Source organism: Orbicella faveolata, unplaced genomic scaffold, assembly GCF_042242905.1.
Source record: "Orbicella faveolata isolate gen_17 unplaced genomic scaffold, um_ofav_v1 contig_2, whole genome shotgun sequence".
NCBI classification, from domain to species: domain Eukaryota; kingdom Metazoa; phylum Cnidaria; class Anthozoa; order Scleractinia; family Merulinidae; genus Orbicella; species Orbicella faveolata.
In genome coordinates, this window is record NW_028301547.1 from 6,940,144 (window position 1) to 6,965,127 (window position 24,984).

Here is a 24,984-nt window from a genome sequence, read left to right on the forward strand (position 1 = left end):
ACTCAGGCGTGTTTAGCCATCGCGAACGCAAAAGGGCGGCAGGCCGAGTAGGGATTGAGGCGAGTTTTTTCTTCTCTTGCGTACCGTGCCAATGTCTCGCCCCATTCCCATTTAGGCTACAGCGTCTCGCCTTATAACCCCTACTGCATTTAGAGAGAAAAAGAGAGACCAGACTGCCCGCAGTCTAATCGCTCTCCATCGTATTCTACAAGTTGCATGAGACAGACCAGAGTTCAGCAACGCCTTAAAACCAAATAAACACGCGATAAATTAAAGGCCAAACAATAATTTATTCTAGAAAAGCCAATAATCACACGTTTAAATAAACTAACCTTAAAAAATTAAACGGGAACGTACCATTTGGTTTATAAGTCAAAGAAAGACAATAGTGAAATATAGTATCCAACGAACAAACTCTGTTTTACAGATACGGAGTGAGCGTTATCGAGTATCTATCGCGAATCCGCATCAATTTTTTTATCTAGCGCATTTTGCACTTTAAAACACAAAATAGATTGAGGGTCGTTGCGAATCTGGCACTTAAGAAAATCACGACTGTAACTTCCTCTTGTATTTTCCCTTGACGCTGTCGAGTTTGGGAAGCTGTGAATGACAATTAGCACTTATGGCCGAGGTCTACGTTGTAAGTCGCTGTTCAACCCTCTCTAGCTCTTCTCTCGACCATCCTCAATTGAGACGCGTCAGGAGAAGCACTGATCAAAGTCTGCTTAACTTTCGTACGCCAGATTTTTCATTCCTAAGATTAAATCCGTATGAATGACTTTGGCCCCGTCCACACTAAGCCGGAGGAATTTGAAAACGGAGGTTTCACTCTGAAAACGCATCAAATGTTTTCCGTCCACACTACGCCGGCGGAATTTATATAAACGCAACAATCACCACTCATTTTGGATTCGTGTTTGAGGAAACTGACTCGGTTAAAGCAATCACATTATTATCGTGACGCCATCGTTTTCGAAAAGCTCCGTTTTCAATTCAAAATGTTTTCCGTCCAGAATAAAACGAAAAGCCGGCGTTCAAATTCCTCCGGTTTGAAGAGCGTTTTCGAAAAGCTCCGTTTCCGTGACGGATTAGTGTGGACGGTAGGCCTAACCGTAGAAACAAAGCTGCGTTTTCAAATTCCTCCGGCCTAGTGTGGACGGGGCCTTTGTGATCAACGACTTCAATGACTTGGAAAACGAAAACATGAGCACTGACACGCGAAGAACCTTTGGCTTGGTTTTAGTAAGTTTAAGCTCAGTATTGATTTTCGACACTGTGAGTCAATTTACTGGCACAGAGCTTGTTCGTTTGATCGGAGTTTCAAATTAAAATAAGTTAATACTTATGAACTGAATGACTATCTTGTTCCTTTGTTTGCGTTAAAAACTAAAACACTATTAGGTTCTATGCTGAGCATATGCCTACTTAGATTTTACATCTTTCATCTCCACCAAAAACTAAATGCTAAAACGTTTTAGCAGTCAAAGGAAAACAAACAAAACAAAGGATTCGTTCACAGATCATTTGAATGGTGCAAGGATATCATTTCACACAAGGAATTAAAAGTTAAAACTACATTGTATAGCATGACAAACACAACCACCTGTGAGCCCTGCTCACTAGCTTTGATCTAAATGGTTACACGCTAGGGTTTCACCCGGAGACAAAGCTAAAACCACCTTGTACAGCATAATAAACAGTACCACATTAAAGTGCTGCTCATTAGCTTTCTTTTGACTGGTCACACACTCTAGGGTTTTATCCACAGACTTAAAAGTTTAAATCACTTTGTACAGCATAATAAACAGTACCACATGAAAAGTACTGCTCAGTAACTTTCATTTCACTGTCACGGGCTAAAACTTCTTCCATAGCTTTAAAGGTTGAAACCACCTTGTAGGCAAATTTGAAAGCATTACAAAGTGCTAATCAATAAATTATTTTAGTGGCTGCAAACATGATTCTATGATAACTCCTCACTGCTTATACCTGACCATCAGTTTATCTTTAATTTTAACTCGATATAACGCTACACCTCTTTCCCTTCCTTTCCTGCAGCAATTTTTTTAAGCCCTTCTAGCCGGGGTTTCTCGCTGCTTAAATGATCAATGCCGTCTTGTAATTTGTCCTTGACCCATTCCTTGACCACACTTTCGTCGTAGACGAGACTGAAGGCTTTATTTGCCTCCGACTTTAACGATGTTAGAATCTGTAACCCACTGAAAACAAGACAACACAACAGTCTTTAAGTCTCTTAAATTGTGTGAACAATACCCACAGTGTTAGGGTTAGGTGCGGCTAAATGCAGCTTCAGAGCGCTGTCAGGCGAAATTTTACATTGGGGGGAAATGAAAGGTCGCGACAGCTTGTAAAGCCCTGTGGAATTAGGCAGCCGACAAAAAGCGCGGGAAAGTATATGAGCAAGGCGCGATTGGTTTTGGTTTTACTTCTGATTGGACAAGAAAGTGGCACGTGATTTTAAAACCAATCACAAAGCGAAAAGCGTTACAACCAAACATCGAGTAAAAAGCACTCTAGTTAGCTTATCATTAAAACCGGCGTTTGGCGGCAGAAATGATTCATGGGACACCACAGGAATGTGATAACATAGCGGTACTTACTGCACAGTCTTGTTGTATGCGCTTTCCACTTGATAATAACTTAAAAACTTGTTTTCCACTTCCCGCTCCAACAGCCAACCTTGCTGTCTAAAGGAAGAGAGTGAAGACAAACACGTTAACGGCTAAAAGAGTATTTTTATAAGACAGCGATAAACACAACCCTAAAAACGTTAACAATCGATGACACTCGTAGAGTTTCATTTACTTGTTTACCTCAGCTAAATATTGCTTTAAAGTTTCTGGTAGAAACCAGGTGAAATTACAATTACAATTTCATAACTGTGTTCCCCATAAAAATGGCTTAACAAGGCATGGCTTACAAGACTGGACTAATTTTGTCCGCGCATAGCTTACACACATAAGCCAAATTTTTAATCAGAAGTGCTCCGCGAAATCCACACGCATAGATTGGAAATGCTTGCTCAGGAGTTCATGCAATAAATACTGGTTATTAGGTAAGAACACTGACCTCAAGAGAAACTCAATGTGTTGAGTATTTGTCCACAAACTGTGACCTAAGAGCTCACTGTTTGCGCTGAGAGGTTAGGACCTCTACAGTCTGGCCAAAAAGCTCCACACAGAGCTGTTTTCTGTAGCACGACGTGTTCGTGTAATTTTAAAGTATGTTGTCAGCTTGGGTGAGGAAATGCACTGTAAGAGTAAAGTGTCTTGCCTAAGAACGCAACACGGTGACCCAGGTCAGGGCTCAACACCTATAACAGCTTGATCAGGTGCCTAACACGCTAAAATAAGGTAACTTACATATTTTTGACACCCCTTGTATCATAAACCGCCTTCTCCAGGTGACCTACGAGACTGAAAATTTCATGTCCTAGAAACGTTCCGTCGGGCGGTTGATACCTAAAGGCAGGAAACGAGAATGAAAAGGCAATAGCTCAAAATCGAAATTAGAAATCATCTATCCCCTTGCAGATTACCTTGCACTGAGTATCCTCTCCACGAAATTAATGTAATTATTACAAAGTCCAAGTGTAGTTAGAGAGAATTTGGCCTTTCTAGGTTGCTTGCAAAAGATGGCTAAGAAATGAACGATGATGTATAACGAGCTTGTAGAATCACTGAAATCGCTAACTACGACGTATTGTTGAGCTAGGTACTTTCTGCTTTTGCCGTCGTTTGCGTCTGACGAACTCATCGCTGACAAAGGCTGTTGTAAAGACGTTACTCGGTAACAAGCAACATATAGCTGGTATTTTTTGTGCACTCTGCCTAAAACAACAACGTTCAAATCTGACACAGAAGTTCATAGAAAATCGACTGGAGACATAAGTAGCTCATTTACTCTTTATTTCTTCAAGTCACGTCAAGTCATCTTTATTTAGGCAGGGTAGCCCCTTCAGCCATAGGCTGGTATCAAAAGGGGCCCTGCGTAAAATTAAGAGTACATGATAAAAAATTCAGAAATTAAAAATTACCTCAAAGTTATGTACAAAGAGTTTAACAATTTGATGGAAAATTGTAAATTATTGAGCAGTCGGGAAACTTTTTTTTTTTACATTGCTGCAGATTCTGAGAAGCAATGCCGTTGAAAACAGTCGTAGAACAGTAGTTCTTCTGCCTAGTAAACAATTTTCATTTACCAGACGACTGTTTTCAACAGCATTGCTTCTCAGAATCTGCCGCAATGTAAAAAAAGCTTCCTGACTGATCAATAATTTACAGTTTTCCATCTAATCAAATACTAAATACAAGGAAATTCTTGCAATGTTGTGTCTTAACAACACTCCTCTCCTCTCAGTAATTAGTTACACTTACGTGGGAGGAAATCTCTTCACATTGATATCAAACGTTTCAGGCAAGCCAAGTTCTTTAGCTGTGGCTTTTATTTTTTCCTGATCCAAATAACCTAAAAAGATGAAGGATATTAAAATCATGTACGGATGAAAATACTGCAAGCGGTTCTGGCTAAACCAGCAACGAATCTATACGGAAACTACCCATCATTTCTATCTGACAATCATTGCATTTTGCAACTAGGAATTCAGTCAATAAACCAATAAATACTAAACAATTATATCGTTTTCTTTTTTTCATGATATTCAGAATAATCAAGGGCGAGATAAGTGTTATCAGTTGCAGGCAAAGTATAAGGCAAAAGCTCAATTCAAAATTTCTCTGCCGATCAAACCGGACAGGGTTTTTTCCTAAAAGAGCAAGAACATAAAGCCACTTAAAAAAAATAATAAATAATAAAAAAAATAACGCCACTTTAATACATAATAATAAGCTTTTCCCACCCAGACACAAACAACGTTGGCAAATTTGCCATTTTTGAATCCTTTAAATTTCACAACTTCTATCAAAGTTAAAATTACTTCTATTACACGTTTGTAACACTAGACGTGAATTTGACTCAAATTTATGTTAAGGAGGCTTTGAAAAAATGTCTACAGGCTAAACGTTCGCTGATTGCAGTTCGTTTTGATACACACTTAAAATATTACCGCGATATTATCCTTGTAACTTTTTCGTTTATCGTGATTTCTTCAGCGTTTTTCAACCTTAAAAATCTATCACCACTACTAAGGTTCGTTCACTTTCAAGTAACTTTGTCCATCACAGAACATGACCAAATCAAAGGAGTTCAGTCGCGCTATTTTGATCACGTACAAAATTACCGTTAAACTGAAGGAAACCTGAAAATAGTAGTTTACTAGGATAGAAAAACTCCAAGGAGACAATAATAAACCATTACGGAACAAGGATGGTTGACGATGGAGCAGACGGACACGGATTACAAACGACGAACATAAAAAATTTGGGCTAAACGATTCAAAATACGCAAACCATTGACTCAATGAATAATAACTTGCTCGGTATATATCTTACCTGTGCGCAAGGCGTGTAAGCAGTAAGCTAGCGAAGGAATGGCTGCCGGAAGAAGCTCGCACAAAGTAGCATAGTGGTCATACCTAATCAATAAAATAAAATTATGAGAGGATTGTTTTGCATCCGAGATTTCAGGGCCTTATTTTCGATGGGCTAACTAAAAGGTATTCTGTCATCCCATCTAAGATAGCTGCACAAAAAGGTCCTTGGACACTGTCAGATATTTGTCCCAAAAAGCCTGTGAACAGGCTCTCTAGTCGAGATGGGGAGAAGAGCAAGCGGGAGAAGAGCAAGCGGTAGAAGAGCAAGCGGGAGAAGAGCAAGCGGGAGAAGAGCAAGCGGGAGAAGAGCAAGCGGGAGAAGAGCAAGCGGGAGAAGAGCAAGCGGGAGAAGAGCAAGCGGGAGAAGAGCAAGCGGGAGAAGAGAGAGAAGAGAGAAAGAGAGGGGAGGGGAGACGCCAAATCCCAACCATACAGTACATGTACCTCCCTCGCCCACTTCAATCTCAGCCAGTTCGTTCTCGGCCCTTCCAGCCGCCTTTAGACCCTTCCAGCCAGAGCTTGTTCACAGGCTATCTCCGCAATTGATATCTCTCTGCCTCCCGCGTTCTTTCAAGTTTACTTGCCATTTTACGAGGCAACCAACAAAAAATTTTAAATTAAAAAAAGCTTTGTCAAGTGTCACGTTCATACAACGTTCTTCAATGCAACCTTGGCAGAAATAACTAACTGGTAAATTACCAACAATGTTAATAAGCCAACGACCTCAGATATCAGGAACGTCATTTTCTGAGATTTTCCAGTACGAGTCGAACTATGCGGGAATTTTCTTCGCATTGGTAGGCCAACACAATGGGAAGAGGACCAGACTCCAGTTTCTTTTCTAGTAGCTTGAGTCACTTACTTATCTCGTTTTCAAGGCCAATCATGCTTGGCCGACAAATACTGTACCTGCTCCACCCAGTCAGAGCAACACCATTGAATTCCAGAGTACTTGGAACCTTAGCAATGATGTCCAGCCAGTTGAGATTGTTCTGCACATGAAAGCCAATGGGAACAAAGTTGCTCCACGGAAAGGTGGCACCTTTAAAACAGATCAGCAATATGTAGTTACAAAACAGGAGATCAAGAACGCACTCCGTAAAGAGCACCAAAATTAGTCGTACGGAAGGAAATGAGATGGGACGAGACGGGACGGGACGGGACGGGATTAGAAAAAGATATCGTAACATGTGTAGTGGAATCTTTCTTTGTTAGACAGGCCTGCCAGTTCATACAGAGTTGCTTTGATAGAGACTGAGGCAGTATTTTGAAAGTTGCATGTAAATATGACGAACATGGCTTATTACTAAGTAAAATCTGAAGCTATGCACAATGTAGATCAACAAAAATGTATTTAAAATTGTGATACCTTTAAAAGCACTTGCCGCCCAAATCTTGTTGAAAGCTTCACCGTATCTCTCCCACATGTCTTCAGAAACACAAGAGGTAAATAAATAATAAATATTAATAACAATTAAAAAGAGTCCAAGCTGCATTCTAATTTCATATCCATGATCATGTGAAAAGCAACAAAAACTACCATGCTATACTAACAAATAATAAAAACAAGAACAACACTTAATCATTGCAACAACAACAACAACAAATTAAAGCACTCTACCAGAGGGAAAATAGCCTGTCAAATCTGATCTGTAAGCCCAGACCATTGGTTCCACAAGAGGTCCCAGTTCTGTCACAGCAAAGTACAAAAAGGTACATGTATAATATCAGTAACTAAATATATTGATAACAAAATTTTAATAACAAAGAATTAAAACCTTTTCTAAGAAAACAGCAATGACACATTAACAAAACCAGCAGCAACAACAACAACAACAAAACTAAAATTTCAGTTGTACATTTGATTAGTTTAAGGTTTCATCCATCCCCTTAAAAGTGAAAAGTCTCTTAACTGTAGGGCATAAGAAACAATATTACCAAATGATGCTACCACCCAAAAGCTCTTATTTGAATGGTCAATCCATTCTGTTGTTTCACAAATAACATTTGGAAATGTTAATTTTTTGCAGCCTCAGTCTCTTATAGTCAATTTGCTCCTTGCATGCATCCACAGACCCAAACACTGATACACATACTGTTATTATGTACATAATGTACATGCATGAAACAGCATGGCCACTAATTTAACTTGTTTTAAATCATACAATGTATTTCTTAGGTATGGAAACCACCAGTCTGCCTAGCTAATACTGTTCCCACAAGGTAATTTTTTCATGCAACTTCTCTGACTAGTGCAGGTATCTTTTCAGCTAACTATACAGCAACCTCAGGCATGTATTAAGCCATATACCTTTCAAGTACTCCACAGGCCAATGTCTCATCATGTCATCCCACATGAGTGGTGTAACCTTCTTGCTTTGTAAATACTTTAAAATGGGAGTCATGTGATGGACAAACAACTGAGATTTATTACGTTCATCCTTCAGACAGACTGAGCACGTCTTGAGGTTCCATACCTAGAATGTCAAAATAATGAATAACTATAAGATCAACAACAGGTTAAAGTGAGAGATGACTTTAGCTTGTTACAGGCATTTGATTAGTTGGAAGCAGTGAAAGAATTAGTGACCTAAAAAGGTAGCAGGGCTAACGATTTTCATGTATTATTTAGCTTTGCCCCATCACACTCTTCCCTTACTTTTTCTCTCACTCTTTTTCCCGTACTTCCGATCGACTAAGCAAATACCCTAGTCCTGGGCTAAGTTGACTTCTGTAACACAAGACATACATGTACACTGTATTAATGGTTAATGAAAAGGAGCTACATACATGTAAAGAAATCTTCTGTACTTGTAAATGTTAGTACCCCCTTATTTACCCCCAAATCTTTGCTATATGATGCCATTCCTATCCTTGTGCAGGTCCAAAAATATCCACACTCATCTCATGGAAAGTCATTTATTATTCAGAAATTCTGAGGGGGAGGGGGGTAGAAAATATGCCAAACATTTTTAAAGGAAAATACATATTAAGTTTGACTGGTATTTCCAGAGGAGTCAGGGGGAGGGTATGGACATTTTCTAGACCATTTTTCGTTTTTGCTAAGCAAATGTATTTTGTATGTAGAGGGTGAAGTGCATGCAGAGTATGAAGCCACGGAGTGGCACATTCACCTATACTATAATTATTATCCTTTTTTATTGTTCACAGTAGGTACATGTAAACTTGTGTGATTCGCCTTTATCGCACAGCAGCCATCTTGGATTGACGTCATGTACTTTTGACACCAATGCGAGGCCACGCATGTAAAGTCAACTTCCGGCGATCGAGGAGACAAGGCGATCATCTGCAATCATGCCCAACGGAGATCACTGTTGCGTGCCGCAATGTAAAAATAATTGCGCTAAAAATATTCCAAATCCTACATGTACCTTTCACCAATTTCCCAGTGATGAAGCCATTTAAAAGCAGTGGGTTGTCAAAATACGGTGAGACGTGGGCAAAAGTGTCCAGGTAAGTTGGTTAGGTTATCGATGTCATTGCTGCGCACATGTATTAATTATTATGATCTGGTCCATCTACAGATAACAAACAGCACAAGAGTATGTTCTGTACACTTTAAGGAAGCGGATTTTCAGACAACTTTAACAGGGAAGCATGTTCTGGAGAAGCATGCAGTTCCGAGTCTTTTTTGCTGGTCAAGATCACCCAGGAAAAGAAAATCTCCGACAAAGCGAGAACCACCGCGTGCACGAGTGCGATTGTTTGATGTAAGCGTGCCATCGTCCCCTGTCACTGTGACAGGTAAATATTGTTGTCGATATTTCTTTAAACATTCCTTGGTTAAAATCATACAATAATCAGAAGTATTTTTATGTTTTTCATTTTAATCCATAGGATCAACTTTCGGCCAAGCTTCTGGTGAGGAAAGTTCCATGGAGGTCCAACCGGAACTGTCATCCTCTCCTGTTGGTTTAGACTTCCCGGAGCCAATATACACTGTCACTGTCACAGGTAAATATTGTTGTTGGTATGTCCACCAGATTGCAGTACCAAAACTCTGAAGAAATCAAAGTACTCGCTGACTCAGCCATGATGTTTCAACACGCGTGGCCTTGCTTTCATGTGAAATATGGTGACGTTGCAACCAACATGGCGGACTGTGATTAAGGCGAATTGTGAGTGGAGTTATTTCAAAATACTATGTAAAAAAACAAACAAACAAACAAACAAACAAACAAACAAACAAACAAAAACAATAATTAAAATATTTATTAATAATAAAACATTTATAATATTTGGAGGACAGCTGAGTGATTGCCCAGAGCTTGATCATGTTTTTCTTCCCACATTAGGATATTTGAAAAAAAAAACTTTCATGTGCAGAAAGGTTTTTAAAACCAACAATTTGGCTTTGTATAACCAACAGTGGTTATACATCTAATACTGGTTATAATTTTGATGTTTCTTGCTGCAGAATTACAGGTTGCTGCTCAATTTTCTCAGTTCCTTTTTGTGAAGAAAATAACTGCACACTGAAAAGAATGACAGAGGATAAATACAGCATGAATTAATTATTTGATTAACAGCAAATCTGATCTTGCCTCATCGCCTCCGATATGAAACCATTTGATACCAGGATGAAGTGCCAACACCTGGTCAATGAGCCCTGTCACCATGGGAATGGATTCTATAAAATACCACACAGGTGCTACAGTAAGCAGATTGCAGACTGAACTGAATTACTATTAATAGTTTTAATTTATTAGAAAGTAATTACTTGTCAAGGTGTACCAAAAGTTATGGAAAATTAATGCTTCATGACATTATTGTGTTAATTTACCGGTAAGTTGTTGTAATTTTTGTTAATGTTAACTTCTGTGTCATTGATTACATGTATGTGGAGCATTTTAATTTTGAGAAGGCAGTAACTTAAAAAAGAATTATTATTAAGTAAACATAAATATTAAATAGTCCCTTACCTTTGTTATTTGGACAAAGTGAATTGGTGAAGTGTTCTGTTTCACGAAGACGAGCAAATTCCTTGTGTTTCAAAACAAACTTAATAAAAGAAAATTCATAATTAGTAATTCCTAATTATTAATGAAATGAAATAGCTTCAGGGTAGGGTTTTAAATGTCACATGATTAAATACACAATTATACATAATTATATGTACGTGTAACATACTGTAATACATGTTCATCTGTATAAAGGGTGACCATCAATGCAAAATTATAGACACTTGCCCTGTGATTTTGTCTCGCGAGAAACGAGACGCGTCTCGCGAGACGGTGGTAACTTACTTTTGAGCGGTACTGTAATTTCTATGGAGCATACTAATCAAAAAATAATAAATTATATTAATATTTACCTCCAGATGGCCAAATGTCTGTACAAGTGGAATCAAAATCAGGTCATTTGCAGTGACTTCTCTCAGAAATTGTTTTATTTCAGCTTCACTGAAAATTTTGAATCAAATAAAGACATTATGAAAATTATTTAATATACAGAACAAACATGTGCAGCAGTTACATGTACCACAATGGAAACCCACAATACACATTTTATGCTGCATCAACTCATTTGTATACACCTGAAACAAGCTGACATTAATTGTGTACTGATAGTGTACCTGTAGGAATTCTTGGCACGCAGGACTTCATATTTTTCTTTGTAAGGAAACACATCCTCATATTCCACCAGTAATCCAGTTGCTCCCCATTTCTTAAACTCTGGAAGAATCTGCATTACCAAATAAATGTGTCCAGTTACACTTGTAGATGATACTTTATTTCAACAAAAATAAGCATGTTAAATAAATGAATTTCTTTTGTAGTTATACAAAGGAGTACTCGCAAAGGCAAAAATCCAGCGCAAATTAACCCCCGGCACGTTACTAGATAAAGCAGGGCTAAAAAAAAGAGTGCTGTCCGGTCATCGGGGACAAGCAAATTCTTCTTCTGGGCAGGAGGTTTTCATTCTCACTTGCCCTATGAGAAAGGGCTCAGGCAAGTTGTCTGCCAACTAAATCACTGAAAGAGCAGACTAAGACTTGCCCAGGGCAAGCAAAATTTGAGAGCTACCTGTCCCAAGGACAAGCTGGAATTTAAGACTTTTTTCAAACCCTGTTAAAAGATGAGGAGACCCTGTGGCGAGAACGTGGGAAATGCCCAGGGTATACCAGCATACAAGAATCTATATGCATACAAGAATCTATAACCTTTTCAATAAAAATACATCATTTGACAATTTGTGTCAGTCACCAAAAAACTTGTAAAATCACTAGACAGTACATGTAATTAATTTTAACCCTATACACATACATTGTATGTACCTTTATCAGATATTCCATTTTTGGTGGTGCCCCTTTGAGATCCAAATGAACAAGTCTGTGGCCATTAAATCTAGAGACACATGTGACAAAAGGATGGTTGTAATAATTCACTCTGAGAGTCACTTCATTGCCTTCATTAATAAATTTAAGTTACTGTAATGATCAGGGAATGAAAACGATACTAAAATTGAAAGAGGGTGTAAGACTGCAAGGGTGTAATAGCTAACTTTCTGTTTTAGTTAATATCAGTTGGAAAGTTAAATTTAAAAATTAAAACACATGTTTTTCCATAAAAGTAGATTATTAACCAATAATTTATATCTATATTTTTATATTTTTTAACTTTTAAACCACCACCTAAAAGTACATTTCTTACTTCCAGGACTCATTCACAAGTTTTTTTTTAGTGTTTTGAGCATATCAGTCAGACCTTCAGCAAAAGGCTCAGTGATCAGCCAACACAATTCGAATTTTAGCTTGATTTTTTTCCACTTTTAGATGGGAAATCAAGATCTTTGTTGTGAATATTAGACTCATATCAACTCATGAATTAAGGATTCTTTTGTCTGTTTAAAAACAATTATTGGTTACCTCGACCTTGATTATTTTGGATATCACAAAAACCAAATCTAATAATTGTTTTATAATTATACATTGTTTTAAAGAAAATAACGACAAATGCATTATCGCACCGAACACAGTTTATTTTCGACAAGCCATGTTCTTACTTCGCTGTCCGTGAACTTGACATTGCTCTTGAAAATCATGCACTGCTCCCACAACCTACAGACTATTCACTAATCTGCTAGCAGATCCGTGAATAATCTGTAGGTTGCACTGTTTTTCAGAATTAACTGTAGGCTTTTAGCCAATGAGAAGACAGATGGTGACCACAATGTATAATAACTGAAATAAAATTTAGACAACACTTAATTCATGAGACAGTACTAACAATATTTTGTACAACTGATATTTGACCTAATGTACATGTATACAATGTACATTGTACTGTTAGTATGTAAAGCTAGTTGCTACATCAGGGCTGTGCTCTAGAAGTGCCCGGTGCCACAGGTGACTAACCTTTTGCCTTTGGGTGACTGGAAAAAATTTTCATATGGGCTTAAGTGCTGGGCACCCAAGATTTCATAACTAGGAAGCTTTGGGCTCCTTGTAATTTCCTTAGATCAGACCACAACCTTGGTACTTTGTCAATGATAGTATTCCTTTTAGCACCTGGGTATTTACAGTTACTAAACAAACTCAATAAACAAAATGTGAACAAAGACAATCTTCTCACTTACTGTACCTTTTTTTATCCATTCTGTTTTCCTTTAATGGAACACTCTTGGCCTCTTGCAGCTCACTTCTAAGATGTTCTATAGTTTCTTTAGCCTTCTGTAGTTTAAGGTCAAGTAGGCTTCCAGTTGTGTCTTTGACTAATGATTGAAGCACTGTTAAACAGATCATAAATTAGAGTAACTGACATTCAAATGTGTAATGACTATCAAAATTCAATGGCTCAATGTAACATAAGTTAAATTATTCTCACATTTTGATTGGCTCTAGTTATGATTGATTGGAAGTCAGACACTGTACATGTATGCATGTAGATGATGTAATTAAGACAAAATCCGATACAAAATCAAGCAATTTCAACTTTTAGTGGACAAAAACCTTGTACCAGAGTAATTTTACTGTTCTATTTAAGTCCTTTTAGCATTTTCTAAAAGCTAAAGATATCAATACTTGCCTGAAATAACACCAAAAACTATTTTCCATGGGAAGTCGAGGAAATAAATAAAGTTCAAAGAAATTGTGCAAACAGAGGTAAAATTTCATCATCAGTTTCATTTCACCAGTACTTTCACGTGTTTCATATGAACTTCAACATTTGTTTGCGACATTTGTTGTTGTTAGAAATGATTTCTTTCGAGAAGATATTTAAAACAGTTGCATAGAAGTTCTCATGAATACAATGTAAATAATGTTGGTACTAAGTTTTTGTCCACTAGTTACTCAAACTTCTGGTGGATTCACTCTTGACATTTTTCTTTCAATTGGGTCTTTGATTACATGAAACAGATCAATTCCATGTTGTCATCTGTCTGTTCAGTAGTAGATTAAGGAAGATATCAAAAGTGGTCAAAATACCGGTGAAAACATCTGTGATCTAATATGTGGCAACATGGACTCTACTCTCATAGAACAAATTGGAAAAGATTATTGCACCACCTGTCCTGATGCTGAAAAGGGATTATTTGCTAAGAAAACCCCGTAGTTCCTAGCCCCTCCACCTCCATCTTAAAATGAAAATGACCCATCCCTTAGGTTGATCATGTGCCTTTACATTTCTTCAGGGTGATTTCCAACAATAAATTTATTTTAACTTATTATGGTTCACTCAAAATCATCCATGAGTCATGATGCAACCACCTACCATGATAATTGATTAATATCTGTTAATAATGTTATTTTACATAGGGCAAAATCAGTAAGCTTATACACATGCATCTTTAAGTTTCTAAATTCTATAATCCTTGTTTTGAAATCCATGAATGCATCAGGATCTTGCAATAAGAGACAAAACACGGGCCACAGTATAAAATATATTATTCAATAACATATGTGTTGTAGGTCAAAATGAAATTCAGGTTAAAATGATTTTAACCTAGTTTGATTCTCAATTTCCTTTGTCTCCTAACCCTAATTAGTAGAATTCTACTAGTATACTAATGCAAATGCTGTAATCTGATTGGCTGAGCCATTGAACACTATAAGCCATTAATGTGCAGTGGCTTTGTGTGGTTGACAAAATTGCAACGTTTCCTCGTTTCTCCATAGTTTTAAAAGAACATTTAGAAACAAATGGATAATCAAAAAACATATTGACAATTGATGTACATGTAAGCTTATTATTAAAACTACTGCTGCATACATGTATGCACACAGACAATAGCTTCTGCATTTTATGTTTTAGTATGTTATCTTGTAGTCCTTGATATTCACCATTGAAAATTATACTAGAACAATACATATTATTATTATATATTGTAGTCACCATCTGTCTTCTCATTGGCTAAAAGCCTGCCGTTAATCTTGGGGAAAAAGCGTAACCTACACTGTACAAATTATTCACTAATCTGCTAGCAGATTTAGTGAATAATAATTATTTGTAGGTTGCGCGCACAATGCACGATTTCCAAGCGCAATGTCAAGGCACAGACAGCAAAGTCAGAACGTGGCTTGTCAAAAATAAACTGCATTCAGTGCAATAATGTGTTTGTCGTTATTTTCTTTAAATAATGCATAATGAAACAATTATTAGATTCGGTTTTTCAATGTGACATCCGAAATAATCAAGGTCTCAGTTATTGTTATCAGCCTCAGCCTTTGGCTCCAGCTGATAATACTTACCTCGACCTTGATTATTCCAGATATCACAAAAACCTCAACCAATTATTGTTTATTATTATATGGCTGTGTCTCACAAGGACTGGGAACTACCGAATTCACGAATTTGATTGGCTGAAATCGATATTGACCGTGGTCTAGATTTTCCCATCTAGACTGGCACCTAGACCGGTTTCATTTTGCGTTGAAAAAGTAGCAAACTAAAATACAAAAATGTTCACCATTTTCTTTTATTTTCTTCTCAATCTTTTATGGAAGTGCCAAAAAGCCTGATGACAAAAAAAAAGTAGAGAGGACGAGCAAATTTTGGCAGGTTTAAGTTAAGCTCATCACCGTTCGCAAGCAAAATGTCAGCTAGTACAAACCAGTTACATTAAACGAATTAAAGTTTTCTTCTTTGCCATATAATAAACATCTTATTAACCGAGCTAAGTCGGTCTGTATGGTAGAATCTTGACCTTGGTCGTGTGTACAGACCTCACTGCGTTCGGTCTGTACTCACGACCTCGGTCAAGATTCTCCCATACAGACCTCCTGCTCGGTTAATAAGAGCTAATTATTAACCTCAGGCTCAGTGAACATTGGTGAGTATTCACCTTTGGCGAATAATTGTTAAGTACTTTAATTTCTAAGATGTAAGGTCCTGCGAAAGCTTACATGTCTACTTCTTAATTTTCTTCCAGCTGAGCCATGCATCTGAAACAGTTAAAAATTGTGTTTGTTTCGACTTGCCAAAATACATGTAGTCAGGCCCAGGTTGTTCAACAGGTGGGTGTTACTATCCTGGGTATAGCATGGTTTCTTTTGTTGACAGTTATCCAATGGATAGCAATTTATCCGGTGGATAGCGTTATCCAGCCTTCGAAAAACTGGGGCCAGTAATTTAAACCTGAAATCGATCTGTGTTTTTTGCCAGTACATTAATAACCTGTGAACCTTGTACTCACGTGTTCAGCACTTATTCTGTAAATGTGGGAACAGTCTTTTTCCGAACATTCCGATATTCGAGTCTTGTCTTAGTCTTTAGTATTAAGACTTACATGTAAACTTAACTTAGCTTGAGCTTGCTTATTTCGGTACAACAGGGGTCGTTTTGATGGCAAGTTTATCTCTTACTCGAAAAGATTGCTGGACATTAATGAATTGCCTAAAAAAAAGGTAAAATCTAGTTCCTTTAAGAAACCTCGAGCATGATTCTTCATACATACAGTAAGCTTATGTTTTAGTACCTGTTGTTTCCTCCGTCCCCTGTACGTCTCGATGCGTGACAGCTCGCGACTGACTCAGCTGGGACAGTTTGAAGAAGATGAAGCAGGCAACAGCGAGCGAAATAGCTATTCCTACATTTGTGTAGTTAACTCGCATGATCTTCATACGAGTAAGAAGCTTCGCGTAATGACGGGTTAGACTGCAGGTTGTAAACTAACGAATATCTCTGCTAAATCTTAGAACACCAATAAAAATAAAACCACAGGTGGAAAGAGTTCAAGTCATTCCTCACGTTCACTCATGCAGTGTTTTTTAGGGCTCTGGAAACGAGTTATTTATTGGCTCGCAGGGCACTATGGGTAGTGCCAGGGCCCATGGTTTTTCGTTCTTTCTTTTTCTTTCTTTTTGTTTTGTTTTGTGTTTGATTGTCTTTATTTTCCTTACTAGACATTTTGTAATGATAAAATAACCTTAAAGTGGGTAGTCCCCGCGCTTTTCTCCTCTTTTATTTTTCTTGTTCTTTTCACTTGGTTGCGTGACTGTATTTGCAAACGTCTCAGGAGAGAATGTGAAAACAAGTCTAATTTTCGTACTGCGGTCTAAAATCATCAAGAGAGTCTTAGCGGGGGCCGGGGATCCTGGGGTGTCGGTGACCCCCTCTTTTGTAAGCCTTCTTTAAGCAAACAACCTAAAACACGGCGTGGAGGTCGACATGACAATCCGGTGAGTACCCTCAATTTGACACAGTGTGAACCCCCTTTAAAAAATCCTGGCTCAGCCACTGATCATGATTCACAACGAATTGAGCGAAAGCAAGGAGGAAACTCTATCTTTGAACTCCTCCTGCAATCTTTGCTTTCTCTCTTTCACTTCCCATCCCACCCCCTACCCCCTCGTTCCCCTACAAAGAGCGTCTTTGTACCAGGCTCATCCTAAATATCATCAAAGACAAAATTGGACGACGCAAGGTCCCATTTCGCAAAAACACAGGTGTTAAGAGTTCATCACTCACGCCATGTTTAGGGCTTTGGGAGCGAGTTATTGGCTCGCAGGGCACTATGGGTAGTGCCTGGGCCCCATGGTGCTCTTTTTTTGTCTTGTCGCCTCCTTTCTCCTCCCTCCCCCCCCCCCCCCCCTCCCCCCAACTTTCCTTCCAAAGAGCCTCTTCGTATGACGGTTATAGACTTATCGTAACTATCCTATTCAAAGACAACATTGGACGACGCAAGGCCCCGTTTCCCTTTAACAGAAAAAGATGCTTCATCCATATATCTTTTTTGTTATCTAAATGTTGTTATTTTGAAATCTCTAGTTGAATAGTGAGTTAGCTTGTTTTGTCCTTGAAAGCAACTGCTATTGAAAAACAGATGTAAAGTCATTCGGTCAGTTGCAGTTTTAAGTCCGACCGGCAGCTAGCCTGTGAACGCAGACGTATTTCAGCATTGTGAATGAAATTTTGCTTTTCTGAGATGCAACCCTGGCTTTAAGGGTCGATAGAGATTTTCGGTTGCAGTCTTATAAAACAAGAGTTATTAAAAGCAAGCTAATTTTCCTGCTTTTAACAAGAAAAATAGCAACAGTTAACAATATCATACTTCTTCTCAAAACCCAAAATAAATAGAGAGTAACACTGAACAAGCCAATTATCAATATCCAATATTAAGGCAACCTTATGTTGTTTTAGCCGTACCGGCGTTAATTTATAAAAGACCAACACCGACATTGCTCAAAAGATTTCTGGAAAACTAACTAAAACACAGAAATTGTTACCGAGAGAGGAATTAATTGTCGAACATTCAAATGGTAAATCTAAAATAAATCAAGGATTAAAAAATCTATTGGGACATCAGTTATAACATTCAAAATCAGTGCCACTAAGTCTGTCATGAAGCTAGTAGATTTTAAGTATGCAATAATCAGCTTAAATGATCTTTCAAATACTTAATTTTCCGACAACAAAAACTTAGGCGGATTTCGTTTAAGTATTAAAAACAAGGAATATTTTTGTTTTCTGCCCTAAATCGTTTGAGACACAATATCTCATTTTACTGAACGATTTAAGATTGCGAAACCTTAATTAAAAATTTGGTAGCTCTCAAATAACCAAGCTAGTAAATAAAAATTAAATGCTCATTTTCATAATCAGGTTCTTTCAAAATTAATTGTCGTCCGTATTACCCAGGTTAGAATCGATTTAATGAGATATTATCCAATTCATAAGACTGTCAGTGATTAAAATAGATAACACTAAACAACCTGTCTTTTTACGAAATGAAAACATGTTAAGCTGCAACAGAAAATCGATTAAATTTCGTATCGCGTAGAGCTTTTTTTAATTAATATTGAGAATCAATTTGTCATAAGCAATGATTAGTTCCATGTGAAAGATTCTCTTAATTTCCTGTTTCACCCACTGCAGACTCATAGATAGTTCAGTTCAAGCGGTTCATTTTAAGATCTACAGATATACTTGGGAAATACCGTTCTTTGGCACGACACCATTTCATTTTTTTTACAATGTATCGTAAGCTGATAAGAGCCGTAGTTCGCGACCGAGCTTTATTCAAGAATTATTTCACGAGCGCGCGTTGGATATGAGATGGTAGATAGCCAACAAGCGCGAGTGGAATAGTTGTTTTTTAAAAAACGCCCCCAAAATATATATATGAAAAAGAAACTAAAATATAATAAGAACACAAACGCCCCCAAAACATTGCGCCTACGCTTAACCAACACCGTATTTGTAGAGCATGGTTTAATGGCTCATATACCATGATGGCTAAGCCAATGAAAACACAAAAATTGCATTATCCGATGATCCAGTTCTTAATACTAGGTATTAAACATCTTTCTTGATTTTGGGAAAATACATTACGTTGGAACAAAACGCTGCCGGCTGAATTAAATTTCGTGACAATATGCTGAGGATAGCATAATTATATTAGCGATAGGTTTATGGCTTTCAGCGTGTTTCATTGCCACTTCCAAAAGATACTTTTCAATTGTTTCTTGCAAAATGGAAATCTCCACCTTCAAATAATGTTTAATCCAGCTTAGAAGCAAAGGATAGCATACCAGTTAAGTGCTGAGTGACCAATTGTATTTGAATAACGAGTCGAATAAGGTCAGATTCAGCAGAAGTGATACGACGGTAGAGAAAACGATTTTCTTTTTCACCAGGAAAAGTTTATCAGAGGAAGAGATATAACGCAAAATGAATGGACATTTTACGCAGCAAATTCAAACTTTACCATAACCATTTCCTTAGCCCCCAACTCCGCTGAAATAAAAAAAATATATAACAAAGAAAAAATTTCTCAAAATGTTCATGACATGTACAATAAAACAAATAGTACCACACGGAAATACTGAATTTATTCCAATGATCTCCTACCGGCGGTTTATTTAGTATACTGGGAGACGATGTATTAAATTATACTGTGCGCACGGTGTGAACAGTTTTGTTTTAATTCAATTTTTCTCCCGTTAGGCGCTTGTGAATAAGTAAAAATGCGCTTAGAATTAGCGTTCGAAACATCTGATAATGTTAATGCTTTTTAATATCATTAGATGAAACAATGGAGAAAGGAGCTCCCCCCCCCCCCAAAAAAATAATAATATTTAAAAGAGATTGTTTAGATGAACTTGAGTAACTGTTCATGTGCACGTTCGTTTAGTAAAAGTGATACTTGGCTGTATGGCAGATCGAGTGAAAACTGTGAGATAATTTCTCTACAGTTCCCCTGCCCTCCTAAGAGCACGTGTTTGTCTTGCTCTTATTAAAAGCAAACATTTCGAAATCGTTTTAAGTGGGGCACTTTTCGCCAGCGCAAACAAATCGGTTCGGCACTCCTTTAATTTGGAATTGGAAGCAAATTGTTTAAACAAAACTGAACAAATTAAAACCGATACAACATTTCGGGACTGGATTTTAATCTTGTTTTGTGCCATAATGTCCAACGTAATCGATTTTAAATGTCTAAATTAGACATTGAACGTGTTGAAAATAAAGGTAAAAAACTTTGTGTGTAAACAACGCGTCTTTTAAAACAGAAGCCATACTTGCAGCAGTCACTTTCCTTTGGCCCACGGGCAAGAGAGGGAAGACCTCACAGAAGAAACGAGGTAGGTTGTACATATTATTTTTCTCTTATATTTTAGTAACTGGAACATAAAATCGTCTGCGAAGACCATTTTTTAGTGTCCATTTTATGTGACCCGCGGGCCTTTTTCCTATATTTCCTCGCTAAGCAGAAACTATTTGGGTCAAAGAGATCGTTGGTTCTAAATGTATTCTATGCTGAGTTTACTTCAAGTATGAACAATTATCCACTTAACTCTAACATTTTTAGTGTTTAGAAGCTACAAAAAGGCTTTAACTTTTTTCCTTGACTTAAGACGAGCGAATATTAGTTGCTGAGATATTTTTTTAAACGACCTTTGACAAACAGGATAACGGACATGGAAAACTTAACAGTCAGTTTACTTTGAACTGTTTTATGTGGTTTTAATTTTTGTTCTTAATCTAGTTTTCGCTGCGTCGAAGAAGATGTAGCTTAGTTCTTTTCAGCTGTACTCTGAATACATGAAACGACAAGGAAAGCATGAAAGCTTACCTTTTTGCATCAGACTTCTCCGATAGAAGTACTTTAAAGTCTAACTTTAACTCCTTAATATTAACTGTCTTTAATTCTTAGGCCCAGTTCAGACGTCGTGCTTTTGCCGTGCCGAACTAAATTCAGGATTTAAGTTCGACAAAAGCACGGCAGAAGCACGGCGTCTGAATCAAACTTTTGCATTAAGTTCGGCAAGCAATTAAGTTCGACAAGGTCTGCCGTACTACACGACTCTGGCACGGCAGTGATTCCGACGTCGTGCTTTTGCCACGCTAAACAAAATTCATAAATTATATTAATGTATTTTGGCGAGATTGCGTTCCCACGGGGAGTTAGGAGGAGAATTGCTACGAGGCATCGCTAAATGCTGAATTTGGTTCGACTCTGGCACGACGTCTGAATCAGAGTTGTTTCTTTGCCGTACTACAGTCGAACCAAATTGCAATTAAGTTCGGCACGGCAGAAGCACGACGTCTGAACTGGGCCTTATATAGTTTTTTAAACTAATGAAAACGAATACACCAAAGGTAGTCTTCCCAAAAGGAGGATGACAAAGTAGTTTCTATGCAATTGATTCTTTCCCCTAATTACGTTTTTTTCTCCAGAGAAACTAACTTTTTTATTGGTTTTGCCGGGTCCTTTGAAAGGTAATCTGGCAGAATCAAAGTTGGATAATTAAAATCAATAGACAAATAATTCGTAATTCAAGACAGTTTAGTTAACAAACACACGGGATAAACATTAAGAAGGAGAAGATCAAGGTAAGAGAGTGAATCCCCCGTACAGGCCTTATACCCAAGGTAATCCCTCTTGAAGGATCTATGTCACGGTTCGCTCATCTTAAAAAGTTTAGCCTAAATTTTTCAACTTCGTCGTTTGTAATCCGTGTTTATCTTCTCCATCCTTAACCGTCCTTGTTCCTTTACGGTTTATTATTATTTCGTTGGTGTTTTTCTATCTAAGTAAACTACTATTTCCTTCAGGTTTCCTTCAATTTAAAGGTAATTTTGCGCGAGGCCGAAATAACTCAAAATATATCCGGCGTAACTAAGCTCCTTTAGTTATTTTTAGACATGGTACTCAGTTCTTCCGCGACTGTTACTTAACGGCAGAAAATGTGGTAAAAAAAGTTATTTTATACGTTTTGATTTTCAACAGACTTTTCATAGCACAGGTCTTTTCTGCACTCTTGGCTGTTTTGAGCGTCTGGACTTTCGTTTTCTTTGTGCTCGTTTGGCTGTTCATTCTTTGCGGTTCTTTTGGTTTTAGCTAGGGGGACAACGGCAACGGCAACGAGTGCACTTACATTATAATTCTTGGTGCACTTCTTTCCGGTTCAGCTCAAACTGACAACAACGTGAATAAAGAAATGATCACATCGTGCTTACTATAGAAAACGTGAACTATGTCGAATTTTTATGCAGTCTCGCATAGCTCTGACAGTCAGTGATAGACAAACTGAATGAATCTATTAAATTATCGCGGGATTCGTAGCTTGAATGTAAAATACAGTGGAATCCCAATTTTTTGAACCTCCAAGGGGAGCGAAAATTGGTTCGAAAAATCGGAGAGTTCGAGAAATCGGGGGCAAAATTACAGTGTTTGACTGAGTAGAGGGAAACGACGTTTGGTTCGAGTTATCGGGAGGTTAAAAAAAATGAGGGTTCAAAAAATCAGGATTCTACTGTAATTCTTCAATCGACGCTGTCCTTGACAATGTCGTTGCCGCTTAAACTCCCATTTTTTGTTTGGCGGGGAGCGTCTGTCTGCACTTTCGACCATCTGTTCGTTTGGTAGCGTTGTGTTTGGGCGTTCGTCTGCTTTGCGTTCGTTTGGCTGCTCAATCCTCCGCCGTTCATTCAGTTTTTTAGTGTTGTTTGAGCAGGGGATATCTGACTCTTGTCTAAACTCCTACTAAAGTTCTGAAATGTATTAAAGCATAGAACATTTGCTTCTTTGCATTCTCGGGTATCGAAATTACAAAGAAGGCATCCTCATACCGTTAGATGTTTTCCCTCGCTTAGTAGACAAGACAGAAAAATTAATCCCTCACGAAAACATCCACACGACGCGCTAGTAACATCCGCGGAAGAACTAGGTAATCTTAAGAGGGATAACCTTGGGTAGAAGGCCTATATGGGGATTCACTCTCTTACCTTGATCTTCTCGTGGTAGTAGTCATCCGTGTATAATAGTTTCCATAAATCCAGACTATATATAAGAATATAAAAGGTTGTCTATGGAAACCAGCAGATACAATTTGCGGTTTCTTATGAGGCTTTATGAAGAACCTGTTAGTCTGGATTAGCACCCGTTTATAATTTCCAATATTTCTTATTTCTGGTTTTCACATAACGTCACTAAAATTCAAACTACAAAATTATTGATCCTCCTGAAAAACTAAAAACTAAAAACTAATATTCCTACAAATTTTCGCTCCGAATGGGTTCTTGGGTTTGTGATAGATTACGCCGGAATTTCTAAGCTTTGCGTGACGTGGCACTTACATGACGGCCGAGAGAGCTGTCATGTTGCTTAAAAAAAAGTGACTTATTTCGGGGAATTTGGCTATCTGAACAATTTATGTATTAGAAAAAGTATTATTTTCATGTTTTTGAGTTCCTTGAGAGATAAATTCACGCTTTTGTAGCAAAACTCAGTGACAGATGTTTGTGTTGTTTCCGGCCGCCATGTTGGTGCCCATCCGGATGGACACCAGCATGGCGTCTCCATACAAATCTCTATAAATTTGGGTAAAACATTTCTCCGCATATCTTGCATAAGAAAAAAATGCCGTGATCCGAATCTTGGTACTGAAAACTAGCCATATTTTTTTTTTATCAGTCATTCGGAATGTAATGCTGTAAGATATTATTGTTTCCATTATAAAATGAAGACTTCTTCGATGAAATCAGTTATCTTTTTAAAGAGGGGCAAATAAGTACAGCATTAATATATGTAATACAATTTGCTTCCTATTCATCTTTTAGCAGATTGCTTGACTGAGGCCAAGATGTGGTTTCCTCTTCTCGTGGTTGTTCTTAACATACTTCTTGTTCAAGGAAAAAGAGGTTTCCAAACATTTGACATTTCTGTATATCACCGATCTCTCAATTCTTGCACTGCAACTATTCATAGCAGTTTCGAGTAGTTCATTCTTCGAAGAGGGTAGCAAAGGGTTTACGGATGACACGTGACTAAGGCAAAAATTAGCGACGCGCCGGTTAAAAGCATCCAAAAGTCATACATGATTCTTGTAGTTATGGAAACATCATTGTTAAAAAGCAGCTAAAAAAAATCAACAAAACATGCAAAACGTAAATTTTGTTAAAATACGCAAAACGGAATCAGTACCACCCCTTCCCCACCTTGCCACCCCCTCCGAATCGATCGATTGGTTCCATTCCTTCAGTCTAGTCCAGTCCAGTAGAAGCCTGATTTTTCAAAGGCCTGGTTACAACGCACAACATGGCGGCAGGTCACTTGGCTCCTCGTTGTTAAAACAAAAAGAAGAAAATTTGAAAATTTCAGCAAGCGTTCCCGGTGATCGGAACACCGAACTGAAAAAGGAAAGAATCATTTGCTACCAAACTTCGGTTCTAGACTGGAATGGGTCAAATATGTGTAGCTCATCCAGAGATTTTATAATCGCTCGCACTCCTAATCGTATCTCCGAAACGGGGAAAAACAATTAGGATATTTAGGTACATTTCCCCTCGGTTATATTCAGTTCCTTGCCCTGATGGCACTAAGGTTTTAACAAAAAGTCAGCTCCTGGGCTGTGCGGTCTCTTAGAGGAGGCACTGCTGTCGAAGAAGCGAAGGGGAAAGGGTTGAGGCTTGGTAAGGTTGAAGTAAGGTTAAGGAATTTTGTCTTTTAAAAATGTTTAGGTGTATATTTCTTGCTTTTTGAGATTTTGGAAGAGGGAGGGAGGG

At 37.9% G+C, this 24,984-nt stretch overlaps 2 protein-coding genes across 4 annotated transcripts in view; one reads left to right on the forward strand and one right to left on the reverse strand.

Annotated features, from left to right (window-relative positions):
• Positions 1–270: 270 nt before the first annotated feature.
• Positions 271–16,758, reverse strand: LOC110049777 (hexosaminidase D-like). The gene is made up of 16 exons (XM_020755603.2): positions 16,454–16,758; positions 13,120–13,264; positions 11,814–11,883; positions 11,112–11,221; positions 10,851–10,938; positions 10,459–10,537; positions 10,081–10,166; positions 7,827–7,992; positions 7,137–7,205; positions 6,885–6,944; positions 6,425–6,557; positions 5,475–5,557; positions 4,401–4,491; positions 3,387–3,485; positions 2,625–2,711; positions 271–2,222 (listed from the first exon to the last, which is right to left on the reverse strand). Exons 1-16 carry the CDS (start codon positions 16,596–16,598, stop codon positions 2,033–2,035), a joined length of 1,701 nt encoding a protein of 566 aa, XP_020611262.2. The 5' UTR covers positions 16,599–16,758; the 3' UTR covers positions 271–2,032.
• Positions 16,759–20,509: 3,751 nt separating this feature from the next.
• LOC110049764 (uncharacterized) overlaps positions 20,510–24,984 on the forward strand; it is a 42,035-nt gene continuing 37,560 nt past the window's right edge. The window contains exons 1-2 of one of the 3 annotated variants that reach the window (XM_089289216.1): positions 20,510–20,558; positions 24,040–24,120. In XM_089289216.1, coding sequence (XP_089145342.1) covers positions 24,063–24,120 — 58 coding nt within the window. In that variant the 5' untranslated portion in view covers positions 20,510–20,558; positions 24,040–24,062. Of the gene's footprint in view, positions 20,559–24,039; positions 24,121–24,436; positions 24,892–24,984 lie in introns of those variants that run through there. The other 2 variants (XM_089289217.1, XM_089289218.1) reach the window with 2 other exon arrangements.